Raw genomic sequence first — 13,503 nt, 5'->3', positions numbered from 1 at the left:
GGCCGAATGGAGCCTGTGTGGGGACATCACCGCTGCTCTTGTTATTGGAGGAAAAACAGCTGATGTTCCTGTGGCACAAAAATTCACTGCAGCAGCTGTAGCTGGTGTTTCTCCAGGGCACCATGAGGCTTTCCAGTGTGATGTGGTGTGGCTTGGCTTGTGAAAGTTGGGTGGGGAGGAGGGGAGACAAATGCCTGGGACCTCTTACCCTGTTGTAGCAAGAGGTGTTGGAGCACTGTGGGCTCTGTTCAGCCTCCCATGGAGTGGGTAAGGAAGAGCTGTGTGGAAAGAGCAGGCTGAAACCAGTACTCATTCCTTTCTTCCTTCTTCATCACGAAACTCTCGTGCCAGCCCAAGCTGTTTGTCCTGGTCAGGTGTAAGCAGAGATCAGATTTCAGAGCGGTCGGGCAGTGCAGTGTCTCCTCTCCCCACAGCGTGCCTCGGCTCAGCACCTGGAGTGGCTGAGGACAGTGAAGGAGAGCCACGGCTCCGTGGAGCTGTCCTCGCTGTCCCTGGCAGCTGCCATCAACAGCAGAGGGGTCTATGTGCTGAGGGCACCGGCTGATGGCCAGAAGGTGAGGCTGAGGTCACTCAGCTCCCTCTGCCCCTCCTGCCTCGGGGCTGCTGCCCTGGCCTCGGGCAGAGCTCAGCCCCAGCCGCGCTGACAGCTCCTTCCTGCTCTTGGCAGGTCTCCCTGGACACTGTCCTGCGCTTCACCCTCCCGGGGAGCTCGGGGGACACCGAGGCCTCCTGGAAGTACTCGCTGGCAGAGCTCCGCGAGCTGCAGAACAAACTCATGCTCATGTCGACCAAGGGAGAGCAAGGCCTGGAGGTGGAGAGGTTCTCTGAGGTCAGATTCCAAACCCAGGGGGTTACTGATGTTGGGGCCAGGGCTGGATTTTCCCTCGAGTACAGACTTTTAGGGCTGTGGTTGACAGTGGAGTTGCTGGGGGTGGTGGTCACAGGCACGTGGGTGTTCCTGCCTTTGGTTCCTTGCTAAGGTGGAACTAAGCTGGAGACAGAGCAGTGAACTGCTGGCCTTATCCTCTGGCTGCGCTGGGGGTTGTCCTGGCTGGCGGCATCACTGTAATTTTGTAGCAAGCTGGGAGTTTCCTGGGGATGCTGCTGTTAAAAAGTCACAGAGAGTCTGTGGCTGCTGTGCAAGGCCTGACACACCTTGGGGCCAAAGGCTTTCTCTTTGTTGAGTGTCTTTCCAGTGGTTTCGTGGCTGGAACTTGTAAATCAGCTTGTTTCTCTCTCCTCTGTCCTCACACAGGTCTTTTCCAATGTCCAGAGACTTGCCCAGGCCTTTATAGACCTGTACTCAGCTGGGAACATGCTTTTCCGCTCCTGGCTTGCCCAGGTGTATTGTTCACCCCACAAAGAATCCTGTGTTTTTATAGACTTCTCCCTGGGCCCCATCCCAGTGCTGGAAGGGCAAGGGGATATGGCATCTGTGCTCCCAGCCCTCTGCAAGACTATGGAAAGCTTCCTGGAGAGCTGGAAAAGCTTCATGAATGCCAAGAGATGTGAGCATTTCTACCTGAACTACTACAGCGCGGAGCAGCTGGTGTTCCTGTGCTCAGAGCTGGGCAGGGGCAGCCCCAGCCAGGCTGCCCTCATGATGCTCTCCTTCCTCAACCCCCACTGCACCGAGCAGGATGTCCTCACAGCCCTCGGGAGCCCTCCCAGCTCAGGCCAGGCTGTTTCTGACTTCCAAGTGCTGCTGGATGGGGAGGGAGACCTGAGCGCGCGGCTGGAGCGCATCTGGGAGTGCTACATGAGCAACATGGGCTCCTTCCTCCCCAGCTGCCTGGACATGGACACGCTGGGCGTGTGGCTGAAGAACCTGGCCAGCAGGGGCAGGGAACGTGTCACCAGAGACTTCCCTCAGGACCTGCTCTGCGTGGGCCAGCCCAACCTCATCAGCTGCCCTCGCTCCGAGGTGCTCAGCTCTGCCCTGGCCATTTACATGAACAGCCCCGAGCAGCCCCTTCCCACCTTTGATGAGGTGCTGCTGTGCACGCCCCAGACCAGCGCAGAGCAGGTGGGGCTGTTCCTGCGCAGGTGCCTCATCCCCTGCCGGGGGGGGAACAAGATCTACACCATGCTCTACGCCGATGAGCTGAGCTACGACGTCAGCAAGAGGGCAGAGGAGCTGTTCCAGCACCTGCAGTGCTACAACAGCTCCTACAGGCTCATCATCCTGTGCAACTGCGAGGGGGAGAACAGCTACCTGCCCTCTGCCTTCAGCCACTACAAGGTGCACATGATTCCCCAGAGGTCACGAGCAGAGATCCAGCAGTACCTGCAGCGCCACTTCCGAGTGCCTCGGCCCTCTGACTCGGCTGCAGCCGTGTTCAAGGAGCACATGTGTGTTGGGATTGTGTCTTCCAAAAGAGCTGGCATGGGTAAGATGGCAGGTGCAGAGTGGGCTCTGCTGAGAGCTCAAAAACAGAATGGGGTTCACCTCATCAGGTTTTGTGTCAAGATTTAAGTACCTTGGTCAAAAAGAGCAATTCAGACTGGTCAGTGCAGGGAGGTGAAAGCTGGAAGTCGCCTTGTCCCATGGTTTGACTTTAGAAACGAGCACAAAATAGAATAGATTCAAGTCCTAATAAAGAGTAAAGCTTCTCTCAGGCAGTGGAAGGAAAACAAACTTTATGGATAACAAGAGCCATGTGTTGGATTCCAGGCTCCAGCTGCTCAAACCAGATTTAGACTTTCTTCTGGAATGCCTTTTAGGAAGCTCCAGATATTTTAGTGCATGGGGTACTTAAACATTTTATTTCCTTCTGTCTGTTATGGTCTAATTGTGATGTATCTGGTATTTGTGGCTTTAATTCTTGTGGTGTTTTTAATAACAGGGAAATCTCTGTATGTGAAGAGGCTTCATGAGAGACTGCAAGAAGAGCAGCCTGACTGTACAGAACTTCTGAAAACCATCAGACTGATTGAACCAGAAGTGGATGAAGATAAAGTGCTAAAATCTCTCCTGCCTTTTCTGAAGAAAGAACACCAGACAAAGCCCATGATATTCCATTTTGATATCACCTCCTCAGTGAGTACATCCCTCCCTCTCACAGCTGCCTTGTCCTACAGGTCCTGTGTGGACCCTTGCAGGAACCTTCTTTAAAGCTCTTGTTTCTCAACCAGCCATTTCCCTAGCATGTGTTCTCTCATTATTGTGTAAGTAACACAAATACCATTTAGGTGATTGAACTCTGGAGCAGTTGCCCAGAGACACTGTAGTGTCTCTGCCTTGGAGACATTAAAAACCTGACTGAATGTGGCCCTGGGCAGCCTGTTCTAGCTGGGCCTGCTTTGAGGAGAGAGCCTCCCCACCCTCAACTGTTCTGTGATTCTGTGAAGTTGTGATGGATAAATAAAGAAGTGCTTTGCTATCTCTTCTTGTGACAGGTGCAGCACGGAATTCCAGAGTTTCTCTTCAAGCTGTTGGTTTTGCAGTACCTGACAGATAATAATGGCAATATGTGGCTACGGCAGAAGTGTCATCTGTACATCATTGAAATCCTGGAGGTGTCCCCAGTGCCAAAGACAGCAGCCAGACCTGTACGTACCAGCAATTCTCCTTTTCTGGGGATTTCTCAGTCGCTTTGCACGTGTTTGTGCATAGCTGTGGTGAGCTGTAGAGACTGTAACTGTGAACGCCGCACAGGACTTCCCTGTTTCATTGGGGGTGTGCTGTATCCCATAACAAGCTGCTGTCCCTGGTGTTGTACAAGGTGACACTAATACCAGACAGCAAATTAGGCCTGCCTGGCTTCACTGGGTTGGTGATTTCTGAAGGCATGTTAGTCCAAGCCTCACTGCCCACACTGTAACGTTTATAGGAAACGTAAAAATGCAAAATCTAATCTCCCTCATGTTAATTTGCATGTTTGAAAGTAGGGAAATATTTATATGCATCTGTAAGAACAGAACGTAGAAGCAAGTGGAATAAATATCAGCAGTTTCTTGGGTTTAGTTTTCTTTAAAGTAGCCCTGAGAAGGGGCTGGAGGTGATGCCAGGGTCATGTTCCTGGAAGGAAAATGTAGGAGGGAAGAGGATTCCTTGGTGCACTTTAGGTGGAAGAAGGGATGGTTCCTGTTCCTCCTCCTGTTCCTTGGTGCACGGGGAAAAAGGCTGGCTCCTGTTCCTCAGGTCTGTGGTTTTAGGCAAGGAGACTTTTAAGAACAGATTAATGAAGCTGATGAAGAGTGAGGCTACAGCTCTGTGATGACCTTTTCTTTGCTTTTTCTCTTCTCCAGATGTCAGTGAACCAGAAGTATCACTTCTTGGATGTGTTCCCTAAAATAACGTGCAAGTCTCCCAAAGAAGTGCTAGAAATGGAGACACTTGGGAACTGTGCCGGGGATGTGGGAATGGACAAGGAGGAGTTTTGCAGTGAGGCTTTCCAGAGACCCTTCCAGTACCTGAAGAGGTTTGACCAGGGCCATAACCTGGACAGGTTCTGCTACGAGGCGCTCTCGGTGGAAGGCAGCCCTGCAGAATGTCTGCAGCTCTTCCTCCTGCACTGCGGGGTCGTGGATCCCTCCTGGGCAGAGCTCCGCAACTTCACCTGGTTCCTCAACGTTCAGCTGAGAGACTGCGAAGCCTCTGTCTTCTGCAACCCTGACTTTGTCGGGGACACTTTGAATGGCTTCAAGAACTTTGTGGTTGGCTTCATGATTCTAATGGCGCGGGACTTTGCGACGCCCTCCCTGAGCATTTCTGACCAGAGCTCAGGAAGACAATCCTCCCACCTGGAGAACGTTCCGGAGGAAGATCTGCTTCCTTTCCGCATCAGGAAGAAGTGGGAGTCAGAGCCTCATCCCTACCTGTTTTTCAATGAGGATCGTGTGTCCATGACATTCATTGGTTTCCACTTCCAGCAGACCAGGAATTGCATTGATGCCATCAATCCTCTGAATGGGAATGTCATCAAGAAGGACATCATGACAGCCCAGCTCTATCAGGGTTTGTTAATGCAGAGGGTTCCCTTCAACGTGCCCTTTGATCAGCTGCCCCGCAACGAGAAGCTCGAGAGGCTCTGCATGGTGCTGGGGCTCCCCTGGGTGTTTGACCCTGATGAGACGTATGAGCTCACCACAGACAACATGCTGAAAATCCTGGCCATCGAGATGCGATTCCGCTGCAACATCCCCGTGGTCATCATGGGAGAAACGGGCTGTGGGAAAACCAGGCTGGTGAAGTTCCTGTGCCAGTTACGCAGAAGCTTTGTCGAGGTGGAGAACATGAAGCTTGTCAAGGTTCATGGAGGTACCACTGCAGAGATGATCTACGCCAGGATCAGAGAAGCAGAAGCCCTGGCTATATCCAACAAGGAGCAGCACGGCTTGGACACCGTCCTCTTTTTCGACGAAGCCAACACGACAGAGGCCGTGAGCAGCATCAAGGAGGTTCTGTGTGACCGCACGGTGCAGGGGCAGCCTCTGGTCTCTGGCTCTGGCCTGAGGATCATCGCAGCCTGCAATCCCTACCGGAAGCACACGGACAGGATGATCCAGCGCCTGGAGCTGGCTGGGCTGGGCTACCGCGTCAAGGCTGACGACACCCGTGAGAAGCTGGGCTCCATCCCGCTGCGGCAGCTCGTGTACCGCGTGCACGCGCTCCCGCCCAGCATGATCCCGCTGGTCTGGGACTTCGGGCAGCTCAACAACTGCACGGAGAAGATGTACATCCAGCAGATCGTGCAGCGCGTGGCCGAGCAGCTGCTGCTCGTGACCAAGGACGAGGTGAGGACGGTCACAGAGGTGCTCTTTGCCTCCCAGCAGTACATGAGGCAGAGGGACGATGAGTGCAGCTTCGTCAGCCTGCGGGACGTGGAGCGCTGCATGGAGGTGTTCAAGTGGTTTTACAGGCATAGCCTCATGCTGCTGAGGGAGCTGGAGAAGTACCTGGCTGAGAGGAAAGCCCCCAAGGGCAGCGGCGACAGAAACAGCGTCATCTGGTCCTTGGTGCTGGCGGTCGGGGTCTGTTACCATGCATCCCTGGAAGAGAAGGAACCATACAGGACTGCCATCAGCCAGGTCCTCCCAAAGCCTTACGATAGCCAGAAAAAGATTTTGGAAGAAATCACCCTGATGCAGGACTTATTCCTGAGTGGGGTGCCACTCCGGGATACCATAGCAAGGAACTTGGCCTTGAAGGAAAATGTCTTCATGATGGTCATCTGTATTGAGCTGAAAATCCCTCTTTTTCTGGTGGGGAAGCCTGGGAGCTCCAAATCCCTGGCAAAAACCATCGTGGCCGATGCTATGCAGGGCCAAGCAGCCCATTCTGATCTGTTCAAGGACCTGAAGCAGATCCATCTCGTGTCTTTTCAGTGCAGCCCCCTCTCCACTCCAGAGGGCATCATAGGCACTTTCAAGCACTGTGCTCGATTCCAGGAAGGGAAGAACTTGGAGGAGTATGTGTCAGTGGTGGTTTTGGATGAGATTGGGCTGGCAGAAGACTCTCCCAAAATGCCCTTGAAGACTTTGCATCCACTTTTGGAGGATGGCTGCATAGACGATGTCCCTCTTCCTCACAAAAAAGTTGGCTTCATTGGGATTTCCAACTGGGCTTTGGACCCCGCTAAGATGAATCGAGGCATCTTTGTGTCTCGTGGTGACCCCAGCAGGGAGGAGCTCATTGAGAGTGCAAAGGGCATTTGCTGCTCAGCACGAGGGGCTCTGCAGAAGGTCGAGCAGTATTTCCATCACTTTGCAGATGCATATGAGAACATTTGCAAGGCCCAAGACAGGGAGTTCTTTGGCCTGCGTGACTACTACAGCCTGATAAAGATGTTTTTTGCCTTAGCCAAGAGCTCCAAAAGCGAGCCCACGCCTCAGGACATCGCCACAGTGGTTCTTCGTAACTTCGGTGGCAAAGACGACGTCAACGCCTTGGAAATATTCACTTCCAAGTTGCTAGAAAAAGGGGAGATACGTGCTCATGATATCAGTAGGATAGAGCTGATCAGACAGAACATTTACAGCACTGCTGAGGATGGGGACTGCAGGTACCTGCTGGTGCTGACTGAGAACTATGCTGCGCTGCAAATCCTCCAGCAGGCTTTTTTCACTGCCTGCCAGCAGCCAGAAATCATCTTTGGCTCCAGTTTTCCTAAGGACCAAGAATACACCCAGATATGCAGGAACATCAACCGAGTGAAGGTGTGCATGGAGGCGGGCCAGATGGTTGTGCTCCTCAACCTTCAGAACCTCTACGAGAGCCTCTACGACGCCCTCAACCAGTACTACGTGTACCTGGCCGGGCAGAAGTACGTGGATCTGGGGCTGGGCACGCACCGGGTGAAGTGCAGGGTGCACCACAAGTTCCGCCTGATCGTCATCGAGGAGAAGGAGGTGGTGTACAAGCACTTCCCCATCCCGCTGATCAACCGGCTGGAGAAGCACTACCTGGACATCAGCACCGTGCTGGACAAGGGCCAGCGGGACGCTGTGCAGGAGCTGGAGCGCTGGGTGCAGGAGTTCACGGCGGTCAACACGGAGGAGCACTTCATCAGCCAGCAGCAGTACAGCCCCGCAGACGTGTTCGTGGGCTACCACGCCGACACCTGCGCCTCGCTGGTGCTGCAGGGCACTCAGTGCCTGCGCCAGGCCTGCGCGCCCGCCGAGCTGCTGCCCCGCGTCACCGAGCGGGCGCGGCTGGCCCTGCTCAACTGTGCCACCCCCGACGCCGTCATCCGCCTCTGCAACTCCGTGGGCGTGTTCATGGCGCCCTCCCTGGCCCACACCTACTTCAGGCAGCAGCAGCACACCTCCTTCGCCGACTTCCTGGGTGCCCACGTGCGGGCAGGGGCTGGGCCCCAGACTGCCTTCACTGAGGTGAGGCCGGGGCGCTGCCGGCCCTGCCGGGGCCCTGCCGGGGCACTGCCAGCCCTGCCGAGGCGCTGCCAGCCCTGCCAGGGCACTGCCAGCCCTGCCGGGGCGCTGCCAGCCCTCCTGACCCTGCTCAGCTCCGTGTGCCAGGGCCGCAGCGTGGCACTGCCTGCGTGCGCTGCAGTGCTGGGTGTGCAGAGCTGGGTGCTGGCAAATAACTGCTGGTTTTGGGGTGCTGTGCAGCAGGCTGGGGGGCACTGCAGCTCTGCAGCAGGCCATGCAGCTACCTGTAGCAGGCCCTGCAGCCCTGCAAGCACAGGTGCTGCATTGCTGCCCCTCTCTCCCCAGGTCACCACCTTCTCCCGGCTGCTCACCAGTGCCGATGTTGCCTGCCTGGAGAGGGAGGTGCAGGGCAAGGCCCAGAGGCCCCAGCTGCTGTTCCTGCAGCAGTTTGACACCGAGTTCTCCTTCCTGAAGGGCATCCGGTGAGTCTGAGCTGGGTTTTCCCTGGAACGGGCTGGCAGCTGTGTGCAGGGTGTGTGGGCAGAGCACTCAGAGCAGCACATACGGAAAAGGGAGGCTGTGCTGGCACCAGGCTGGCTCTGCCCAAATATCTGCTGATAAGGGACAAACCTTGTCAGCTCCATCACAGGAGATGGGGTTTGGTGGTTTTCTCTCCCCTCCTGCAGCAGCCAAAGCTAATGTGGAGTGACTGGCTCTGTGGTCTTTAATGTTTGATCTTTATACTCAGTGACTTCTGTTAAATCTCTTTTCACTCTTCAGGGATTTCCTGGATTCCACTACAGGAAATAAAGTCCTCATTATTCAGACAGACTTTGAAGATGGCTCTCAGAATGCCCAGCTCATTGCCTCAGCCAAGTGAGTGGGTGTGGAGTGCTTCAGTTCTGCCTGGCCACTCCCTCCCTGTGCTTGGTTATTGATGCTGTTTGGGGATCTCACACTCAGCAACGTGCAATCCTTTATTCTGTAGCAGAATGAATCTAAATGTACTGATTGTATTTCAAGTAATCCATAACCCAAGTCAGAGTAAGCTAAGCTGGGTGAGATGAGCAGATAATCCCCTTTGAAGTGTGAATTCTGGCCACTGGCTGCAGAATTCCTGAAGGGCTGAGGGTCACGGGATAATCCAGGGTGCAGCTGGAGGTGGCAGCTCAGCACCACAGCTGGGAGGAAGGAGTGGGAGTCACCTGTGTGTGTTCTGGGACAGGACACGTGTCCATGGGCCTCGGTGTGCCCTTGCTGTGCCACCAGCATTTCCCCTCTGCTGCAGGTACACCGTTGTCAATGAGATCAACAAGGTGGACCTGGGGCCCGTCTCTGTCTTTGTTTACTTTATCATGAAGCTCTCCCGGCTGAAAGGAGGCACCTCCTACGTGGGATTCCATGGAGGTGGGTGTGCCCATCTGTCCCTTCAGGCAATCATTTCTCTTGCTCGCTGTCCTTTAAATGCTGAGAAGATGGACTCAGTGTGTCCTGTGGGTTGTCAGAGCTGCTTCCCTGTCCCACAGGGCTGCTCAGGGGATCAATACCTGGCAGTCCTGGCTGGGAGCACCCTGCCTTGCCTGCTGACAGACAGGTCCCCTCTGCAGTGATGGAGAGCAGCACGCAGACACGAGGGTCACTGTGTGGGTGTGCTGTCCTCCAGAGGCTCTGGAGTAGGTGCTGACGTGTTCAGCAAGGTTCCTCTGGGTCTGGGGCTTCTGAGAGCCTCAGAACCTTGGAACTGTCGGGCAGGGACATCCTGCAGCAGCAGGTTCTGAGGGCACTGTGCTTTCCCCTCCTGCAGCAAGAGGTGGGAGTTGGTGACCTGTGAAGGTAACCCAGGGGCTGGCAGGTAATTCTGTAATTCTGGGGGAGCTGCTGTGGAAGAACAAGGCTGGGAGTGATTCCCTGTTCTGTGCCTGCAGGGCTGTGGCAGTCGGTGCACATCGATGACCTCCGCAGGTCCAAGGACATCATCTCTGACCTGACAGCCCTGCAGAACCTCACCATCAGCCAGGTGTTCTCCGAGGATCCAGCTGCAGCCAGAGGTGAGCTGTGTGCTGGGGCAAGGGGGAGCTGTGGTCCCACACTTGGTACCACAGCAGCTGACGCCTGGCACAGCGTGCCTGGTGACTTTCCCTGCTCAGCACTGGGTTTGGGGGGGTCCCCACATGGCTCCCAACTTCTATTTAATTCATTACTACAACTTTAGGTCATCAAGCAAGCTAATTTGGTATTTTTCCCTTTTCTTTTTGACAAAAATGTGGCATTTGCTCTGCTCAGCAGCCTGAGTGCTGCATGGCAGAGGCTGACAAGGATCTTTCTTTCCCCTCAGCTTTTTCTTACTCTCTTTCCTTTCACCACAGTGCCTGACAGGAGTCAGGGAGAGCTTTAGCATTAGCTCAGTGTCACATTTCTTGCTGCATGAGGCCTGACAGCCCGAGCAGCTGTGCCTGTGTTTGAGAGGTGAATCTCAGCCACTCATGCAGGTGCTAATGGCTCTCTGACAGATGTTCTGCTGCTCTGGGATGCAGTTGCTAAAATCAACTCTGATCTGACTGATGCAGGAGTGCACTGCTGCTTTCTAATGAGCATTCTACACCTTAGCTGCAGCTCTGCCTGCCAGTGGAGAAGCACAGCAGGAGGAGGTGGAGGTTGGAACCCCAGTGCCAGGAGCAGAGCACCAGGAGGTCAGTTCAGAATACATTTGTGTGCCTCTCAGCTGTCACTGTGGCTCTCTGCTCTGTCATCCATGGGTGCCACACACCTTTTGTGTCCCTTTCACCTGAAACCAATCAGCAGTATTTGCATCATGAATGTTACTGATCAGACACAAGTTCCTCCTCCCCCCTGCCCAGTCAAAATCAGCATCACTGAAGAAATAAGGACTCTCTAATTCCTTAGTCATTTCATCCCTCTGATTTTTAAACATCAGCATTAAGAATTTCTGTTGCCTTTCTTCCCCTGGAGGTGGGAGCTGTGGTCCTGAGCCTCACTCCAGCTGTGTGCTCTGAGCTGGGCCTGGCTGAGGGCTTGGCTGTGCTGCAGCCACATTCACACTGCCTCATGTGCCCCTGGCAGCCTCAGCTGGGCATGGCCAGCACCAGGGACATGCAGCATTTCTCAGGAAGGGCACATTTTCCCTGGTCACATTGATGAGTTCCATTTCTTTCCTCAAACTGCTGAATCTTGCCCCTGCAGGAGTCTGAACTCAGCACAAACGCTGTGTCACAGGCCAGTTTGGAAGGGCCACAGGAGCTGCATCAGGTTCCTGACAGCAAAGGGCTGAGGATGGGGGCAGGCAGCAGGGATGGGAGCTGGCAGAGCCCCTTTGAGGCAGCCCTGGGAACCTTCCAGGGGAGGCTGCTGGGGCCACGAGGGTCACTCCAGGGCCGTGCCCTTGTTTCCTGGGCAGGGGGAGATCCTGGACACCACGGTGCTGCTGAGGACCTGTGTGCAGAGTGCTGTGGGCATGCTGAGGGACCAGAACGAGGACCTGAGCCGCAGCAGGAGGAGGATTGAGATTCTGCTTGGCCTGTTCTCCAAAGAGGATGAGCTGAAAGGTGTGTGCTGCAGGGAGTCCCTGGGCCTCTGGGGACCACCCAAACAGGTCACTGGGGCTGCAGAGGTCCTTGCTGTGGTGCAGGCAAGGGGACTCTCCCAAGCATGTGTGTCTGCTGCAGTGTGTGGGTGGGTGTAGGGCTTTTCTGCTGTTTAAGTGGTGGCTTTTTCTCTGGCTGTGCTGGCTGGTTTTTTCCCAGTTTGGCCAATTATTGGAACAGTTGTCAAATGCTGTGCTTGGTGGGATATTTGGGTCCAAGCTAATGGAACAGAAAACACAAGTCCCCTGTTGTTTTGTAGCCTCTTTCCTGAAGATAACCAAGGCTCGTCTCTCCAGCCTGTTGAAGAAGCAAGAAGAAAATTCCCTTCACCCAAAGAACTGGGTGCTTCGGGAGGCCTCCAACCTCAGTGCTCTGCAGGAGGCAGGTACCTTCAGGTGAGCACTGCCTTGTCACCTGCAGCTCCCAGGAAGGGTCTGCAAGTGGTACCTGTGCAACAGAGACAGCAGCTTTGTGTAATTGGTGTGAACATTTGCAGTGCCAGTCTCCAGGCTGCGCTGGAAACTCCCTGAAGGCAATTTTAGCCTCTCCTGGGGAAGGGTGAGTTAGAGCTGAAGGGGCTGTACTGGGACAGGGATGCACAAGTGCTGGAGTGGAACAGTGGCATTACAGGTGAGCCAGGAGTGAGAAGTGCAGGGTTTTTTATTGGCTGTATTCTTTCCATGAAGGCAGCACTAGGATTCTGTCACATGCAAATGTCAGCAATTATTCAGGACAGGCACCCCCTGTTTTGCTGATGGTGTTGTGCTCACTTTCCCTCTGGGTTTCTCCATCTCTCCCCCAAGGCACACCCTGTGGAAGCGAGTGCAGAAGGTGGTCACTCCCTTCCTGGCTCTCCTGGTTGCTGTCATGGACAGGAATGGCAATCTGGAGCTGCTGGCCAGGCCAGGAGCCAAGTGGGTGACAAAGCTGTGGATGTTCATCTTCAGTGACTCCAAATTCCTGAGTGTCCCTCCTGCTGTGGGGAAGAACAGGTGAGCCTGGGGAGCAGCAGGAGGGCTGGGCTGGGCTGGGCTGGCAGCACCAGGAGCAGCCCAGCACTGGCTCTAACCCCCCAAAGCAGAGGGATGTTGTTTGTTGGCTGCCCGTGAAGGCAGCAGGGTGCTGCTCACAGCCTGTGCTCATCAGGGTCCTGCAGTTCCCTCCCCTTCTCTGTCCCCTCCCTCCTAGGGCTCAGTTGCTTTCTGCAGCCTCTGCCTCTGTTGTTTGCACTGCTTTCCAGACAAAATCCCTGTGCATTCATGACCTTTTAACCCCCCAGCTCTCAGCCAGAGATAATCCTGGTGCAGAACAACATGATGGTATCTGCTGATGCTGGGAACGAGATGCCCTTCAGCTGGAGGATAAAGGAGTACCTGGAAGAGATGTGGCTGGAGGCTCAGTACATCCAAAACACTGAAGGTGAGAGCCTGGCTTCATCATCTCCATCCACTGCCCTTTGAGCTCTGGTTTGTCACTGCTGTGCCCCTCCTGTCACTGGAGTCACCTTCAGTCCCTCTGTGCTCCTGTGAGCCAGCAGAGTTCTGTGCAGGCAGCTCTTCTTGTGCTTCTCACCATTCATCTTTCTCACCTGTTCTGTGCCCTTGCATTCAAAGTGCTGTGGAGCAGCCAGGAGTTAATGACAAGGTGAGATTGCAGAAATACAACACGGTGCTGGGCTGACAAGCCTGGCCTGAGTCCCTCCTCAGTGCCCTGGATGAGGGGAGTGCTGGATGCATCAGTGATTAATGAGGTGTCAGTGTCTCTAGGATAGATGCTGTGTCAAAGCCAGCTTCCTCCTAACATCCAGCTTTTCTCTGCATCCTCGTTTTCCAGGCCATGCTGAGAAGTTTGTGGAATACTTCCAGAAAACTGCCCTGGGAAAATTCATCTCTTCTCTGACTGAGGGAGAAAGGCAGATGCTCTTTGAGTGCTACATCACAGACTTTGTTGTCTTGACCATCGGTGTGTCCTCCCAGGAGGAGCTGCAGGTCAGGGGCTGGAAATCCTTTGGATGGGGAGAAGAGTGTGATGCCTGTGAATGTGTCCT

General features: G+C 54.5%; 1 protein-coding gene across 1 annotated transcript in view; it reads left to right on the top strand.

Annotated features, from left to right (window-relative positions):
• Positions 1-13,503, top strand: part of RNF213 (ring finger protein 213) — a 42,730-nt gene that overhangs the window by 13,636 nt on the left and 15,591 nt on the right. The window contains 16 exon segments of the mRNA XM_036394850.2: positions 435-575; positions 689-850; positions 1,277-2,411; positions 2,868-3,061; positions 3,421-3,573; positions 4,273-7,857; positions 8,200-8,336; positions 8,635-8,730; positions 9,143-9,261; positions 9,780-9,902; positions 10,462-10,544; positions 11,270-11,417; positions 11,716-11,851; positions 12,260-12,448; positions 12,736-12,875; positions 13,290-13,444. Of these exon segments, the coding sequence (XP_036250743.1) occupies positions 435-575; positions 689-850; positions 1,277-2,411; positions 2,868-3,061; positions 3,421-3,573; positions 4,273-7,857; positions 8,200-8,336; positions 8,635-8,730; positions 9,143-9,261; positions 9,780-9,902; positions 10,462-10,544; positions 11,270-11,417; positions 11,716-11,851; positions 12,260-12,448; positions 12,736-12,875; positions 13,290-13,444 (6,696 nt within the window).

This window comes from Molothrus ater, chromosome 19 (genome assembly GCF_012460135.2).
Source record: "Molothrus ater isolate BHLD 08-10-18 breed brown headed cowbird chromosome 19, BPBGC_Mater_1.1, whole genome shotgun sequence".
NCBI lineage: Eukaryota > Metazoa > Chordata > Aves > Passeriformes > Icteridae > Molothrus > Molothrus ater.
The sequence above is the reverse complement of the archived record's forward strand: the minus strand, read 5'-3'. Positions and strand labels throughout refer to the sequence as shown.